This window comes from Mchenga conophoros, linkage group LG22 (assembly GCF_057382185.1).
Source record: "Mchenga conophoros isolate Kocher_MC1m ecotype Shallow Benthic linkage group LG22, M_conophoros_male_GT1.1, whole genome shotgun sequence".
In the NCBI taxonomy this organism is placed as follows: Eukaryota; Metazoa; Chordata; class Actinopteri; order Cichliformes; family Cichlidae; genus Mchenga; species Mchenga conophoros.
The window spans coordinates 16,256,290-16,272,367 of NC_140546.1; the positions used below are offsets into that span (position 1 = coordinate 16,256,290).

At 40.4% G+C, this 16,078-nt stretch overlaps 1 protein-coding gene across 1 annotated transcript; it reads right to left on the reverse strand.

Moving 5' to 3' along the window:
• Positions 1-1,261: 1,261 nt before the first annotated feature.
• Positions 1,262-8,877, reverse strand: LOC146549197 (kelch-like protein 10). Its single transcript, XM_085262785.1, has 5 exons — positions 8,638-8,877; positions 6,803-7,286; positions 5,776-6,390; positions 3,109-3,258; positions 1,262-1,709 (listed from the first exon to the last, which is right to left on the reverse strand). The coding sequence occupies exons 1-5, from the start codon at positions 8,787-8,789 to the stop codon at positions 1,347-1,349; spliced, it is 1,764 nt and encodes a 587-aa protein (XP_085118911.1). The 5' UTR covers positions 8,790-8,877; the 3' UTR covers positions 1,262-1,346.
• Between the last annotated feature and the right edge of the window lie 7,201 nt (positions 8,878-16,078).

The following is a 16,078-nucleotide window of genomic DNA, read 5'->3' on the forward strand; positions in this document are numbered from 1 at the left end:
TGTACAATAGTAGTAAGAAACAAACAAACAAACAAACAAAACACAGGTTTATGATCTAAATAGATTTTTATAGAGCCACAATATGATATACGCACTGCATGTATAGTGCAAGACTGTTATAATGACGGTGCTTGACAGTGTTACCACAGACAGGTGCAAGCAGTCACCTGTCTGAGCACAAACTGCACGCACGTCCAACTCTGTTGCTGAGCAATTGCTCAAAGATATAATATATACGACTAAAAGCAGGTTGTATATGACAAGCCTGGTTTGATGCAGATGTAGAGCATTTAATGAAAACATCATCCTAAAATTAAAATTATAATGGAATGAGTTTGATTTAGAGTGTTTATAAAATGGAGCAGCAGGAACAATCCTGGGACAGGTTTGTCTGCTTGCAATAAGAAAAATGTAAGAAATGTTTACAGTAAATTCATAAATCAATCAATTCAGCATCAGAATAAAGATTACACCACCATGGATGGAGGATGTTCCTATGAACAGCTTTGCACATCACTGTCTACACGTTTACCTCCATAAGGTGTTGTGTTACTGGTGTTGCTTCAACCTTCATGTTGTGCAGGTTGGGGGATCAGATGTCCCTCTATAAGGGGGACTGCACAGCATTTTTATGCTTTCCCCCCTCTCCCACATTTTGAACCAATGTCCCACATTTTACAGGCTCTGCAGGACATCCACCTTTCTAAACACTGGATTTTCCTCAGTACATATAAAGTTGGTGCTTTTATCATGAACAAATATATCATTCTGTGCAATATAGTGGAAAATACCACAAAGCAGATGACAGATATACTGAGAAATAGAGTTATTTTTCAGTTTCACATAAGAGAAAAAATGGTGTGAAGCGACACAGTATATTTGTGTGATATTTGGCTAAAGATTCATAAATTGTCAGCTAGTGCTCCAAAAAGACCTATGGATACATCCTTACTCAAACCTATAGACTGTTACCAGACAGAAGCGCAGCTGAAATAACAAGGGGGAGTGAAAACTTCCCTTTATTCTTATTGTGTTTACCTAGCAAGAGTTGAAAAGTCTGACATGCGGCTTATTGTGATCTAGTCACCCTGTGTGCATGTCTGGTATGGCTACTCAGCAGCCATACATTACAGGGAATGAAAAAATCTTTTCAATTTGTTATTGTTGCAATTGCATTCTCTTAATAAAACCCAGTATCTACAGTGCAGGCTCTCCTACTGGAAGTTTTTGAGATACCTACAAAAAATGTCCAGTTCACCAGCAGTTTAATGCTCTAAAGATTTATTTCAGTCCTTCATGTTGGAGACTCAGATGTTAACACATGGCAGTACAGCACTTTAAAGATGTTATGTGGACTCTGCTGACTCCATTGCTTCTTCTGGCACATTGGCAAGTGGCAGGAAGTCACGAGGAAAGGTGTACTCAGTCATGTTGCAAAGTCCGGACACCACACAGCAGCTCAAGGCGCTGCGGAAAATCTCCATGTCGCACGCCTCATACCACTCATTGGTTAAAGTGTCGTAGTACTCAACGTTCGAAGTGGTGGTGAAGCCGTTGAAACCCCCGACGACAAAGAGGCGATCGTCAATTACCTCAATGCCAAAGTTGCTGCGGGGGGTCAGCATAGAGGACACGAGGTTCCACGTATTGGAATGTGGGTTGTAAGCCTCAGCGGTGCGCAGACGGTTGTTTCCATCGAAGCCACCAACCTAAAAGTAAATACGTGGGTCAAATGATTGAATGTAAGTGTAACCAGCTTCACCGTACCCCTGTAAGAAAATGTACCTGCTATATGTCTTTAGCTGTTTTTGCACAGATACTCCAGAAAATGACTGAAGAATTAAGTTGCAATACTGTCCAAAGTTTCCCTTAATATGTAGCAGATACAAGGAGATTGTTTACCTTAGGTGTGATCTGACTACTGGAAATACTCTGATTGGTTTAGGGTTTTACCTGGATAAAGCGAACAGCTACCTGACATATTCTCATGCTGTTATATGGAGTTTACACATAAAAATTGTTTAAAAAAGGCCCATTAATGTCCCAGTATTTGCATCCTCACAGGCCCACATTTGTTGGGAATGTCTAGAAAAGATCAGGGTGCAGTGGTGTGTGAAAATGACTTCTGAATTAAAAGGAGAAAGTAAAATAAAGTAGAAGCCAGCTGTTGAGGAAGTCTGTATGAGACCTTTTTTCACTCAAGCCTCAACTACAGCTATTAAAGCACTGTTGTCTATCACACCACGCTATTATCAACAAAGATGAATAGCCCTCGACAAAAAGTATTTGTGTTTTCAGTATAAATGTCTTCACAGCTCTTTTGCCTTTAGTCCAAAAAGGAACATTGAGTTCCAGTCCTTTCTTCCTATAACAGATTAAAGTAGCCCTGACAGGCCTTGGGGCCTAAAAGCCTGATCAAAGACCCTGAGGTCAGCACCAGGGTAAGGTCACTGCATTCTGCTGATAATAACTTTTCCTTTATTTGAATAGAGACTTAGTCTGAATAGAAAATAAATACTAAACGGTAGCTAGCTAAATAAAGAAGGGTGTCTCAGAAGGTGAGACTAAAATCTTTGCTTTTTACCAAAGGGTGCAGCTGCAAAACAACTAAATAAGTGGTTTTAAGGCAAATAGCAAGATAAAATTTATAGCTAAAATGCCTACCGTCCCCAGAGGATGAGTTCTAATCACTTGGCTTATTCCCTCATTTTTCTAAAGGTGTTGCAGGATGAGTTTGAAATTGTCTCTAACATATGTCCTCTATGGAACGATGAGGATGACAATGTTGGTTTTGAATAAGTATTTCTGTTGTACTGAGTGAAATGTGAAATCATCAGTGAAATCATTAAAGACACAACATTCTGGGAATGAGGCACATGAAAAAAAAAAATGAGGCAGAAACATTAATCGGTTAAATTAATACATAGAATGAGTAAGAATGCCTTCTCTGAACCTGTGGTCAGGATAGGAATCTGATCATTGATAAATACAAAACAAAGTTAACAAAATTCTGTGTCAGCCAAATCTGTGTTAAGCCTTGCTGATCGAAGCACATTACAGATTTGATTTGTATGTTACGTGAGTGTCAGCACTACTTTGTGGTCTTACTGCAAAGACATGATCCGCATATGCAATGACACCTATCCCGCTGCGGCGGCTGTTCATGGGACTGATCATCGTCCACTGGTTGCTCTCTGGGTTGTAATATTCAGCTGTCTGTAGACACTCGTTGCCATTGAATCCACCACAAATGTAAATCTGAAAACAAAAAAGGGACATTAAATATCTTTACATTTCTTAGATTTCAGTTGGAAACAATGTTACCTGTAAGTGAAATGTTTCCACATCATTTGTGAAGTAAGACCGATACTCAGTACCCAAGTGTCCAACTGAAAATACAAATGTGTAGTAACCAGTTTTGGGACTAACGCGTTATTAAGTAACGCGTTACAGTAACTACGTTATTATTGTGGTAACGAGCACGGTAACTAGTTATTATGCCAAAACCGGGAACGCGTTACTGGGATTTAGATGGGCTCGTTATTCGTTACTTCGTGTGGTGGCTATCGCGGAGCTTCCACAGATTCAATAACATTAGCAAGTGGTGGAAGCCAGCAGGTGGATGAAGGAAAAGGGAGGCAAGAGGAGAGACCCGAAGCAGCCGCTGATCCGAGAGTGTCAGGTGAACTGAACTTCAGGTAAGAAGTTATAACCTGCAGTCCATCTGGGTCAGATATAAACCAAGTTTAGGTGTAGTTTATTTTCGTTGTGCTGACTTTTTCGTACTGCGTGCTAGCTAGCATGATGGAGTTTCTATACAGCTGGGTGGGTGCTATGATGTTACTGATGTTGAACTTTATTTTGTTCATAGGTTAATTATTAGAGTTTCCAACCGTCCCGTAAAAAACTGAATCGTCTCGTATTCAGAGAAAATATTACGCGTTTCGTATTGAGGTGAAAAGGAACAGTTTGTCCCGGACTTCAGCTACAATGAAAAAGACACAAAGCTGGATTTATTCTGTGTTTGCTGCACAGCTGCCTCTTCTTCTCTCATCCTCTCACAGTCCCTCTCCTGTTTCTACTTCAATCATGAAACTGATCAGTGATCAGCTGATCGGCTTTTCTCTCTTGTTTATTTATCGCCCACTTTGCGCCAGAAAGAGGAAACCAGCGGATGTCGCGGTAAACAACAGCAGCACTTTTAAGCTTGATCAGCTGTTGTTAGAATTTATTTAATATTAATTTCTAGTATCAGCTGATGTTGGCTGGAGCCACAGCTGTAAACCTGCTGGTCATGATATCGGTTTGGTTATGTGATGAGAGGGAAACACGAAGATGAAACCAGGAGATGTCCTTATTGAATCATCAGAGCTGTGATGGAGAAACAGGTTTACCTTTTAGTTAACATGAATGAGTTGATGTAGGGCATGTAGGGCATGTAGGGAAAGGGGGGCACAAGGAAATACTTTCTTATTCTCATTTAAAATGTCTCACTTTTAAAAAAATAATTATCTGAGTCTTGCAACAAACAATTGATAGATTGATACATATATACCATCAGAACAGTGTACATCACTGTCACAACAGCATTTATTTTCATTCAAAGGCTTTATGATTTTTCCTAATGGTCAAAATGCCCGGGACGATTTTTTATCCCAGTCCAGCTCTGCATGCAGCTCATCTGCAGTCTGGTGTTACCTACATCTAGGATAGAATCAGGCGTGGGATTTCTCTCGTGGAAATGTGCACATTATTTTTTCCTTTCTATTGTTAGGTGGCACAGTGCACTTGTGGTGAGTAAGCAAGCTAGAAGACTGGCAATCTTGCTGGGTATCCAGTTACGGAAGCAACACATTAACAAGAGAATTCTGAGTAAAACCAAAGTTACTTTCCCTAGTAACTAGTTACTTTGAAAGTAATGAGTAACTTGAAGTAAATGAGTTACTTTTGATAGAAGTAACTAGTAATGTAACTAAGTTACTCATTTAAAGTAACTTACCCAACACTGGTAATAACAAATGTGTGTGTTTTACAATTACCTGTCATAAAAACATGTTTATGCACCCAAATTTTACCTGAGTATGTGGGACTTCTTTCAGTCAGAAAGCCAGAAATGAATCAAACATAACATTCAATCAATAAGGCTAATTTTTCTGTTCAGGAATGCAGATAAATAATTGTAATCTGGGATCTTAATATAATAAAATAATGATGTGTTTTACTATTTTTTTAATATCTGTTATATTTTAGTTGACAAGTCAACTCAACTAAAGTACTGTACATAAATGCAAAGATGCACTTGTGATCAGTTAGAAACAAAATAGATATATATTAGTATATTTTTCAACTTTTTAAACTATACTTTTAAATTTGAAAACATGAACATAGAAACCAGTTTGTGACCTATCTTGCACCTCGCTTCACTGTAAAAATGTGTATTCCCTGACTGGTTGGCAAGTGTTTGCTGGAGGTTGATGGCTGTCACTACTGTGAAATTGTAACCAGGAAGGTGTTGCACCACAAGCCTCCCTGTGTTTCCTTTGGTCGTAAGCAGACTGTTGAGGTTTGCATGGAGTACTCTGACTTGTCTGCAAATACTCACAAACTAGTTGCTGTAGAAATCTGTAGAGTCTTTCATACAATCACTGCCTAACCAGCTGAGGAGTACACATTTTTCCCTAGCAACTGGTTGTTACCAAAGGTTGCTGACAGGTCTCTAGGCCTGTGTGCCTGAGACCCTACTCTATTTCTCTGCTACTCTTTTACTTCACCCACCCGGTTGTTAAGTGTTGTGCAGCTGGCGTCGCTCCTCTGTTCGTGCATCGGTGCAATAAGACTCCACTGGTTGATTTCAGGTTGATAGCGCTCTGCACTGCTGAGTCGTACATGCCCGTCGAAGCCTCCCAGGGCATAGATGAACCCGTTCAACACAGTCACACTCACATAGCAGCGGTGGGAGTGCATGGGCCCCACCTCATTCCAGGCGCGAGTGGTCAGGTCAAACCTACGGACGCTGCTGAAATGCTCCACCCCATCGAAGCCACCAATGAAGTAGACGTACCCGTTGAGGAAGGCGGCTCCATGATAAGCACGAGGACACTCGAGGTTGTTCGTTACGTTGACCCAGCGGTTAGCCCGGCAATCGTAGGCCTCGATGCCGTTAGTTGGATCACCACCACTCCACCCCCCACTGGCCAGCAGGATGGAATGAGGCAGGCGGGGACGAGCAAGAGGGTGACACAAGCCAGACATGAAGGGTCTGCTTCCTAGACCATGTATGTCTAAGATGACATTACTTATCATGGACACGCACTCAGAATTGGCCCCCACCAGCTCACTAGACAGCAAATTGTCCTTTAGGTAGTCAGACGTCATCAATCCCAGTCGGACCTATAGAGAGATGACAGAAGAGAATATGACTATGAATTTCAACTACATCAGTTTTAGTAAACTCAAGCTTCTTTAGGATAATGCTCCTAATGTTGTTTAATTTTCTTATTGCTAGCAAGAGAGCGACCAAAGTCAGACACCATTAGTCTTTTCGTCAGCAGGGACAGTTTTTAGTCATAGCCCTAGCAACTATACTTAATAAATATAATTTATTCTATAGTATGTGTGTAGAGATCTGATACGGTTTTAATGCTCTTGAAGAGAATTTCTTAAATGTGGTGTGGCTACAGCTGAAAAGAGCAACATCTCAAGATATTAAAGCATCCTTATACCCAGATGGATTGACTCAATCTATGACTTAATTGCTGAAGATTTAAGTCCAAACTAAATGTAGTAATGAAAGTTTATAGACCTTGGGCAACAGAGCGGTGAGGTGTTGTTTCCGTTCTGCAGGTACATGGCTAATCCACTTTGTAAGCACTTCATACACAGTGGTCTCCAACTGCACATTGAGGTCGTCTCTATCAAGGATGTCAGCAAGTTCCTCCACAGTTAGCTGCAGGAACTCCTCCTCAAGAACAACCTGCTTAAAGTTATTGATGATGTAGTGGTAGGCCTTGGCGCGTAGTTCGGGTGATAAGCATACTTTTGTGAACTGCCAAATGCCAACGCAGTTCTCTGGGCACAGTTGCTCCCCAAGGAAGTCAGAGCAGAGTTTCACAATGTCCATTGCATTGAGTTGATCAGCTGCCATGAGAAGTTCCACTACATTTTCCCCCGTTATGGAAACTGAGCCGGTGTATGCAAAGTCAATGATGAGTGCCATCATCTCAGGAGGCACGCGAGGTATGTTGAAGACCTGTTTGTCTGGGTCGCTGCAGTGGGTGAAAAGAGCCCTGAGGGTAGAGATGGAGACAGAGTAGAGAATATTAAAAGGTGTGGAGGCAACAAGATAATAAACTATGTCATGCACAAGTACTCCAAGTAACTCCAAAACAGAGTTTGTACATGTTTAGTGCGCTTGATTGTTGGGTTTTCAATGTCTTTATTACATTGGCACCATGTTTATGAAGCCATTGCCAAACACAATGCAGTCCCACACCACGACAGAGCCTCCACTGTGTTTTAAAGTTAACTCTAAACACTCACTGTTGTACCTCTATGACAAATATTGAAATCAACTCCATAAGGCCAGTTTGCCCTGATATTTAGTCTAGTTATTGCATAATTTGGCATACCTCAGTCTGTTTCATGAATGTGTCATGAATTTGCTGCATTCTTTCTTTTTTCTTAAGGACATGACTTTCAGATACTGTTCATTTGCTGTAGAACATTACTTTTTTTAATACGTGCTACTCCTTGTTTTGCCTCTGTCAGTGCGCCCCAGGGCAGCTGTGGCTACAACGTAGCTTGCCATTGCCAGTGTGTGAATGTGTGTGTGAATAGGTGAATGACTGAATGTAGTGTAAAGCGCTTTGGGGTCCTTAGGGACTGAGTAAAGCGCTATACAAATGCAGGCCATTTACCATTTGTCTTTAAAATTGGTTCTTCACTAAGTATGCGTTATGTGTAGAAACAATAATGGTTCATCCTTTGAGTTTTAGTGTCCTTTTTATGCTTGAATGATTCATATATCTGCGTTAAATGGCTTAACAAACAAATAAACAAATGAACAAAAACAAAACCATTCCTCGAGTACAAGCACTGGACTAAAAAGGGTGAAAAATGTCCAAACGAAACCTTTACAAGTCTTCAAAAAAACACGTTGAGAACTATTGCTCAAGTGGACTTTTAAAAAATCATCTGTTTCAAAGCAAAATATAAAAAAATGAGAGGCAACTCAAAACTTTTGCTCAGCGTATAACTGTATAACAAAATTCAACATTTTTAGTATCAGGAAGTCTGGTGTGTCTTACTGTATCAAACAGTGGGGAAAATATTAATATAACTTAATAAAACACTTCAATTAGACTTCACACAATCACCAAGTGATTCACAGTGCTTTTTAAATGGCACATTTACTGAAGTGGAATCTCTGTGAAGGTAAAGATGAAATCTGCAAATGTTTGCATTATGTTTTGGGTGTATCTGTCAGTTGACCGTGACAAAGTCTTTCTATCACAAAAGTTTTATGATTCAACCCGTTCCTTTTTGTTGGCACTGTTTCACAGACTAAGTACATGAATTACATTTTTCACAGGTATAAACCAGTCAACTGTCCTTCACATTATCAGGTAAGCAACTCACCTGAAGTACGGCGTACAGTTACACAGGATGACCCTGTGGACCGGAAATTCAACATCCTCCACTTTGATGATTGCATCACAAAATTGTCCCTCCGAACGGAGTTCATTATACACTGAGCTCGACTTGTATGGCGGCTGGCCTTCTTCACTCATCTTGAGTTTTGTGACTGTTTTTCTTAGTTTTTTTGTCTGAAGTTTGTCTTGAAGTGTTCAGATCACAAAATCAAACCTAACTGTGGAATTTGGGGAATGGAGCCTATGACATCATCATGACTTGGCAACAGTTGCCCCATAGAATTGTTTTGAAATGTATATTTACATTGTTTTAATGAACCTTTCATTGCATAAAAGCTTTGTTTTGATTTGATTTGGATTTAAGAAATTGCATATGAGCCTCACAGATAGCATACAGCATTTTGTATGTTTGCCTCACAGAGGTCAACTAGTAAAATAAGCACTTCAAAACACTCTTACGAATGGACTACAATATCATATTTAGCTCACATTTAACCTTAATAGGCCATTTTGTTTAATAAAATGACTTTGTAATATCCAAACACAGATATTACAAAGTGTGATTCATGGCTAAGCTGTTTTCTTGGGTTGTATTAGACTTTTATCTAGTTGGAAAAATGGGCTCCTGCACTTTACTGATGTACAATAGTAGTAAGAAACAAACAAACAAACAAAACACATATATACACTGTATGTATAGTACAAGACTGTTATAATGACGGTGCTTGACAGTATTACCTCAAACAGGTGCAAGCAGTCACCTGTCTGAGCACAGACTGCAGATCTGTTGTTGAGCAATTTCTTTCCATTCATAGATATATGCAGCATCCAGCTGCAATGGGTTCTGGTTGCCTCTAATGAACATGCCAGCCCAAAATTACCCAGGCATATTCAGTGGGAGAGATATCAACACTAAATGCTGGCCAAGGAAGTGTCTGGATATGCTAGTGATCTCTGGCAATGTGGAGGCGACACTCAAACTGCCACAGGCCGGGTTGTCATACAGGTTAGAGAACTTCATCTCGATAGCTCTGTCAAGTCACTTCCACCAAGAACAGTCAGATGGTCATGCAAGGGATCACGCGGGATCATGCGTCATGCATGCTCAGCCTGGCATCAGGATGCTTCAGTCAGATGCAGCAGGGTGGCAGTGATGACAGTATAAGGCATACACCTGCTTCTAATATTGAGACTCGTGCCTTGAGAATGCGGCACCCGTCTATGCATCCAGACAGGTTGCCAGTCTGTCACAGAGAGACAGAAAGGACATTCACACTCACACCTATGACTAATTAAGAATTGCCAGTTTAGCCTCATATGCGTTTTTGTTCGCTAATCACTGCACCACTGTGCCACATGTGTGCACGATGGCAGTGGCTTACAAGATACATCTGGTGGTCAATAAATTAGCAGGTCAGTGGCTTGATCACTGGCTTCTGCATTCTGAGGAGTCTGAATATGAGTGTGCGCGAATGGGAATGCATTAACTTGAACCTAATTTACAAAGTTAAGCAGAAAATTAGGCCATTGTAGCTCCGTCAAGCTTTCACTGTATGACAGAAAACAATGGGAACGGGTCTCTCTTCCCTTAAACCTATCAGCTGTGATTGAACACCTGAGTAGGTAATAAAGCATCTTATTGCAAACACATTCAACACAAACCACATTTTGTTTTTGGTTTTATTTCGCACACACAAACTCATTAAAAAAAAACATCCTTTTTTTTTTAAAGCTCACACACAGATTGTCTAATACATTCTCCCAACCTCACATGTACACGCATCATTACACGGAGGCATTCAGATATGCAGCTGCACACTTGCTCAAGCTTTATCACCCCCAAAATCTGTGCCCACTCCATGTTATTATACTACTGCCTTCCTCAAAGGCAAACACAGCAGGTAGCCTGAGATCTAATTAGCTAGTTAGTCTTTGGTTCACTGAGTAAAGACCCCATCCGAAATAAATCAGAGATCTCAGTTCGTGACATTTTGCTGTGATAAAGGGGAAACGTTCGCGGCTGTGAACAGTAGGAGAGGGCATTGTCCTGATGAATTTCTGCCAAACAAAGCTGTTTCTGATACGACAGTGTCTGAGGAGGTATTCATAAAAAAAACAAACAGGCAGCATAGAAGAATGACTGTAATCAAACAGATTTCATCAAAACTACTTGAACTTATTTACTGGGGTCGCTGTGCTTGTTTTCAATTCACTGGCCCACTAATCTGTCTCGAAGGCAAAACAACTCAGAGTGAGATGTCAAAACATTCAGACACACAGCGTGAGACGAATATTTAAAGGGGGAATACTTTTTTTTTTTACAGGCCCAAAAGCAAAAACTGTGGCTATAAATAACTGCATGCGGCTGATATGGTGCCTCATCAATACGCATGACTGAAAGATTTCTGATGAATTTCCTCACTGCACCATTTGCACGCAAAAGGTTGGAGAAGACTGACCAAACGTGCAAACATGACGGCTCTGTGCTTTCATAATGTTGACACCACGTTTTGACCAAGCCTTAGAAAGTGAAACAAAATGCCCAGTGTTATCTTGTTCATTATATTGTTCCTAACAGGCCATTTCAGGTCTCAAAAAAGCCTCAGAGGGACAGTTCTAAACAAAGGAAGCACCAGAAAATAAATCAATTATATTCCTCCGCTCCATCATTATTTAGGTGCCTAAATTCATGGCTCAATGAAACCCAACATTTCAATTTTATTTATATAGCACCAAATCACAACAAGAGCCACTTCAAAGCATTTTATATTATAAGGTAAAGACACTACAATAATAGAAAAACACCAACAATCAAATAACCCCCTTTAAGCAAGCACTCACAGGTGACAGTGGGTAGGGAAAACTCTCCCTTTTAACAGGAAGAAACCTCCGGCACAACCAGGCTCGGGGATGGATGGCCATCTGCTACGATCTGTTGGGGAAGTCCCGAAAAGCCTAAGCCTATGTCAGCACAACAAAGGGAGGATTCAGGCTCACCTGATCCAGCCCTAACCCTAATCTAAAAATTAGAGAGGGTGTCTGTCTCCTGAATCCAAACCAGGAGCTGGTTCCACAGAAACATGTGAGATGCTAAAGCACTGCTGCCCTTCAACAAACTTTTATTGATAGAAATACAGTTACTCAAATAACAGAACAAAGAGAACAAAAGAGACAGGAGCCCTAGCTAAAACAAAGAAGAGGAAGAAGCACACGAATCAGCTGCATAATGGGATTTCGGATTCAGGTTTTTCATCAAAACTAGTCCTGAAAAACTAAACCAATAGTAATCAAGACTCAGAAATGTACTACCAGGTTCGACTCAGCCTATGGTTAATGAACAAAGCTATAGCAGCAATGAAGAAATAAAGCAGCTGCCATGCTTCGGCTTCTCTGGGTTTAAATTTTTGCAGCAAACCTTCAGCAAATAATCAGCTTTGAGAATAAACCAGAGGAGAGAGGATGATGAGGATGATAACAAAAAGCATAAAAAGACAATGAGCACCCCAAATCACCATCACCATCATCATCACTTGTAGAAATGAGACTCCAAAGTCACATCGGTGCTTATTTACGCAAAATAGTTTTTATTTACTCTAAAAAAGGTGTGGTGTAGATGCGTTCACAAATATATTAAGAAAAATGACAAAACACATACTGAAAGTGTCATTTTTAACAGTATTTTGTGGTGTAGGACAACAGCCTGTGTTACATCAGCATATTTGTTGTTTTGTTGTTTCTTTGAATCATTGTAGTAGAAAAATGAGAAAGAGGTTATTTCTACATACAAGGCATCGTCTACCTGAATCTAAACTCTTTCATTGTGCTACTATCTTTGAAAGAAAAGGTTTTAGGTTATAATTCATAAGAGGAAGTGCTTTTATATAAGAATAGGTAAACTAGCTTGTGGCTATAGTAGGCTACAGTAGTTCATAGTAGAATCTAAGTGTTCGGCGATGCACTCTGGTGCTGAAATATTGACCAAATGTCTCCTCTTCGTTCTCAACAAAAGTCTGAATCACATCGAGAACTGCCACATTAAATTCACAACAGCCAGAGATGATGAAAAGAAAAACAACCTGAAATCAGGAAGAGCCTTTGAGTCTTCAAATGGAGTTTGGTGTTTTCATGTAAAGCCCTCGAGCAAAACTGATCTTCTGATTGGATTTAAAAAAAAATACTGAGAAGAGAGCACAATAATTGTGACCAACTTATAGGAAGAAACTCTGGCTGTGTTCAAGGACTAGTGAGGATTAAAGAGAAGCCGGTTCAGCAGCACAGCTGTTGTTTCACATCTTAAACAATTCCAATATGCTGCCAAGGCAGAAGAGTGGCCACAGTTTTAACTGTTCAGGGTTTGCGTTTCGTCCATGTTTCAGCACCAGAGGTCTACAGCAGTACCTTCTACTCTCTACGATATTTTAGAATAATAATACGAGGCAGGCAGTGCATAAACCATGTACAAAAAGACCCATCCCGACCCAACCCAGAGCCCTCTGTCTAAAGGAGTAGAACCACCTGTGTGAACCCCTGGAAGCCTCTAATTTGGTCTTTCTGACCGGTTGTCACCGCAACATCACAGATTTACAGATTATGGCACAGCATATTTTCTAAATGCTGCAAACTCAGATATGAAGCAATTGTTTTTCTTTTTACTATCAGTACATTTATCAGTCAAGTAACACTGTATACAGTGTTAAGCCAGAGCTATTCGTGGCATGGACTTCCAGATTGACTTTACAGTTTTTGCTCGTTGCTTGAACACTATAAACCCATGCTTAGACTAAAGTAACACAACTTGAAGCTTTTGTTACCATACCTCAAACACATGTACCCATACCTTAAACAAAAGTGCTGCTTTGCACTCTGGTTGCAATTATGCAACACACTTACTCCTTTATGCAACACACATGGTCCTGCATGCTACACTCTATTTCATACATAAGACACTTCGTTCAAAAATGAAATTTCAGGGTGCCATTTGGAAAACACATGTATCCAAAATACAAAACACATCGGGTAATTGCAACCACTCAAATATACACCTGAAGGCACTTACTTGCAAAACTGAACACCAATTAGCCAACCACAAAAAGCCCTCAGTTTAGCCATTTCAAGAACTTTGCAAGCATGGATGGAGGGAGAGCAAGAGGAAGAGGAGGAGGAGGTCAAAGAGGCCATGCACGGACCCATATTTCTGATGATATAAGAGCAACTTTGGTGGACCATGTCATCAACCACGGCCTGACTATGAGGGAAGCTGGGCAGAGAGTCCACCCACATCTAAGCCGCTTCACAGTGGCATCTGTAATAAGAAAATTCCGACTAGAAAACAGGTCTGTCTTCATCTCACTGCCTTCTACTCCACTCAGATGGTTTTATAGTACTGTTCTACAGTATATCACCATATCAAGTGTACAGCGTACTGCAGGGTGCTAATGCTCCTTTTGCAGCCAAAGTGGTAGTTTCTGTGAAACATACCATGATTACTTATATTGAAGTACAGTGTTGTACAGTGGATGATACAGTATATACAGTAAAGTACTGTAAGAAAAATAAGCAAACCGATGACAATATGTGGTTGTATTTCTCTAGAATGACTCGAAGACCTTCTGGGGGAGGACGCCAACGCCTGTTCACACAACGGCAGGAACTTGCCGTTGTGGACCTAGTGAGGGCAGACAATGCCATCCGTCTCCACCAGCTACGAAAGCAAATACTTGCAGACAGGCAAGTGTTCAACAACATAAACCATGTGAGCATCACCACCATCAGACGCATCTTGGGAAAACACAGCATCACCATGAAGCAGCTCTACAGAGTCCCATTCGAGAGGAACAGTGACAGGGTCAAAGGACTTCGAGCTGAATATGTACCAATATGCCTTCTGAATGAACAATGGAAATCAAAGACTGCAGTGCTTTATATAAAGTAGACTAGTGTGTTCCCCCTGCTCTGTAAGTGTTTGCATATGATGCAAGTATGTGTCATTTTGTCAACAGAGTTACATTTTGACAAAGGAATGTTAGGTTTTGATAGCAGAGTTTAGGTTTTGAGAGTAGAGTTTCAATTTGGTGCAGATGTGAATGGTATATTTCCCAGTGTTGTGTCATGTTTACTTGTGTTTAGGGTTTTGGCACAATGAGCAAAGTTTTGCAAAATGTGTTCAGGCAACGGGCAAAAACTGTAATATGAACACAGAGTCCACTGTAAAACAAGAAAAAAAATCCACTATACTGGTCATTTACGTATTAGTTTGGGTTTTTTTTATCTGCCAGTTTCCTGCCATATTTTCTGGTCTGATTTTGTGCTGTGTGAGCACTGATGTGTGTCTATTTGAAGTCTTATTCTAATGTCTGACATGATAATTGGCAGTTTCTGTGGAAAGCTATTTGGTTGTGAAAGCTGCAGAAATCTTCACTTTTTAATGAAACACGGAGCGGGACAATGTTAGTCTGTCAAGAGGCTTATCCGTTACCTCCTGTCCCTCGTGAAACCGCTCAAAGCTCTTTCTTTCAAAGGCAAAAAAAGAGAAAGCTTTTTGTCCTCTTAGCAAATCATTTGAAAGATCATATCTATAGACGTAATCTGCTGTTTTGTGCCTGAGCTATCTGCCTTCAAACGCAACATCGGTCAAAAAAGAATTGTTGCCATAAATTTTACTTATTGCAATAAAATGGAAATAGAGCCATATTCATCATTTGTGTCTCTCTCTTTTCGCTCTCTCAAGAATGTTTTCCTGCGTGAGTTTAAGCGAGCGTATCCACGATTAACTGGAATTTTGACTAAACAATCCTCCGAGGTTCTCTCAGTCATTACGCTTAAATGTGACAGAGTGTTAATGCTCAGAGATTTTAACATTCATGAGGAAAAAAAAAAAGAAACTGGAGCCACAGAGTGTGAGAGGAACAGAGATATGACACTAATGAAGATGTATGCTGCCAATACAGATCACTGTGTGTGTGTGTGTGTGTGTGTGTGTGTGTGTGTGTGTGTGTGTGTGTGTGTGTGTGTGTGTGTGTGTGTGTGTGTGTGTGTGTACTCCGGGAGAACGGACTTCATTGGGCTCTAAAGTGCCTACGAAATAGCTTGATAAATGCGAGTAGGAAAAAAATTACATTTGTCAGTCACAATTTATTCAGCTGGTAAAGCCTCCATTGCTCTATCACCCGTGTCATGTCTGTGCATCTATGTGTCATTACAACATCCTGCTGATTCATAAATTATCGCCGGATTACTGTTTTCTTTATCACCTTGCTGAGCTACTGTTGCTTCCAAATGCAGTTAAAAGAGACATACCAGTTATTGCAATCTATTCCACACAGTTCTTTTCCTTACTTTTTTGGTCCAAACCTTGCTGCTTGTCACTAAAATCTGGGAACAAGAAAGCTCTTGCGACTCCTGACCTTTGTGTGAAGAACAGCCTGCAG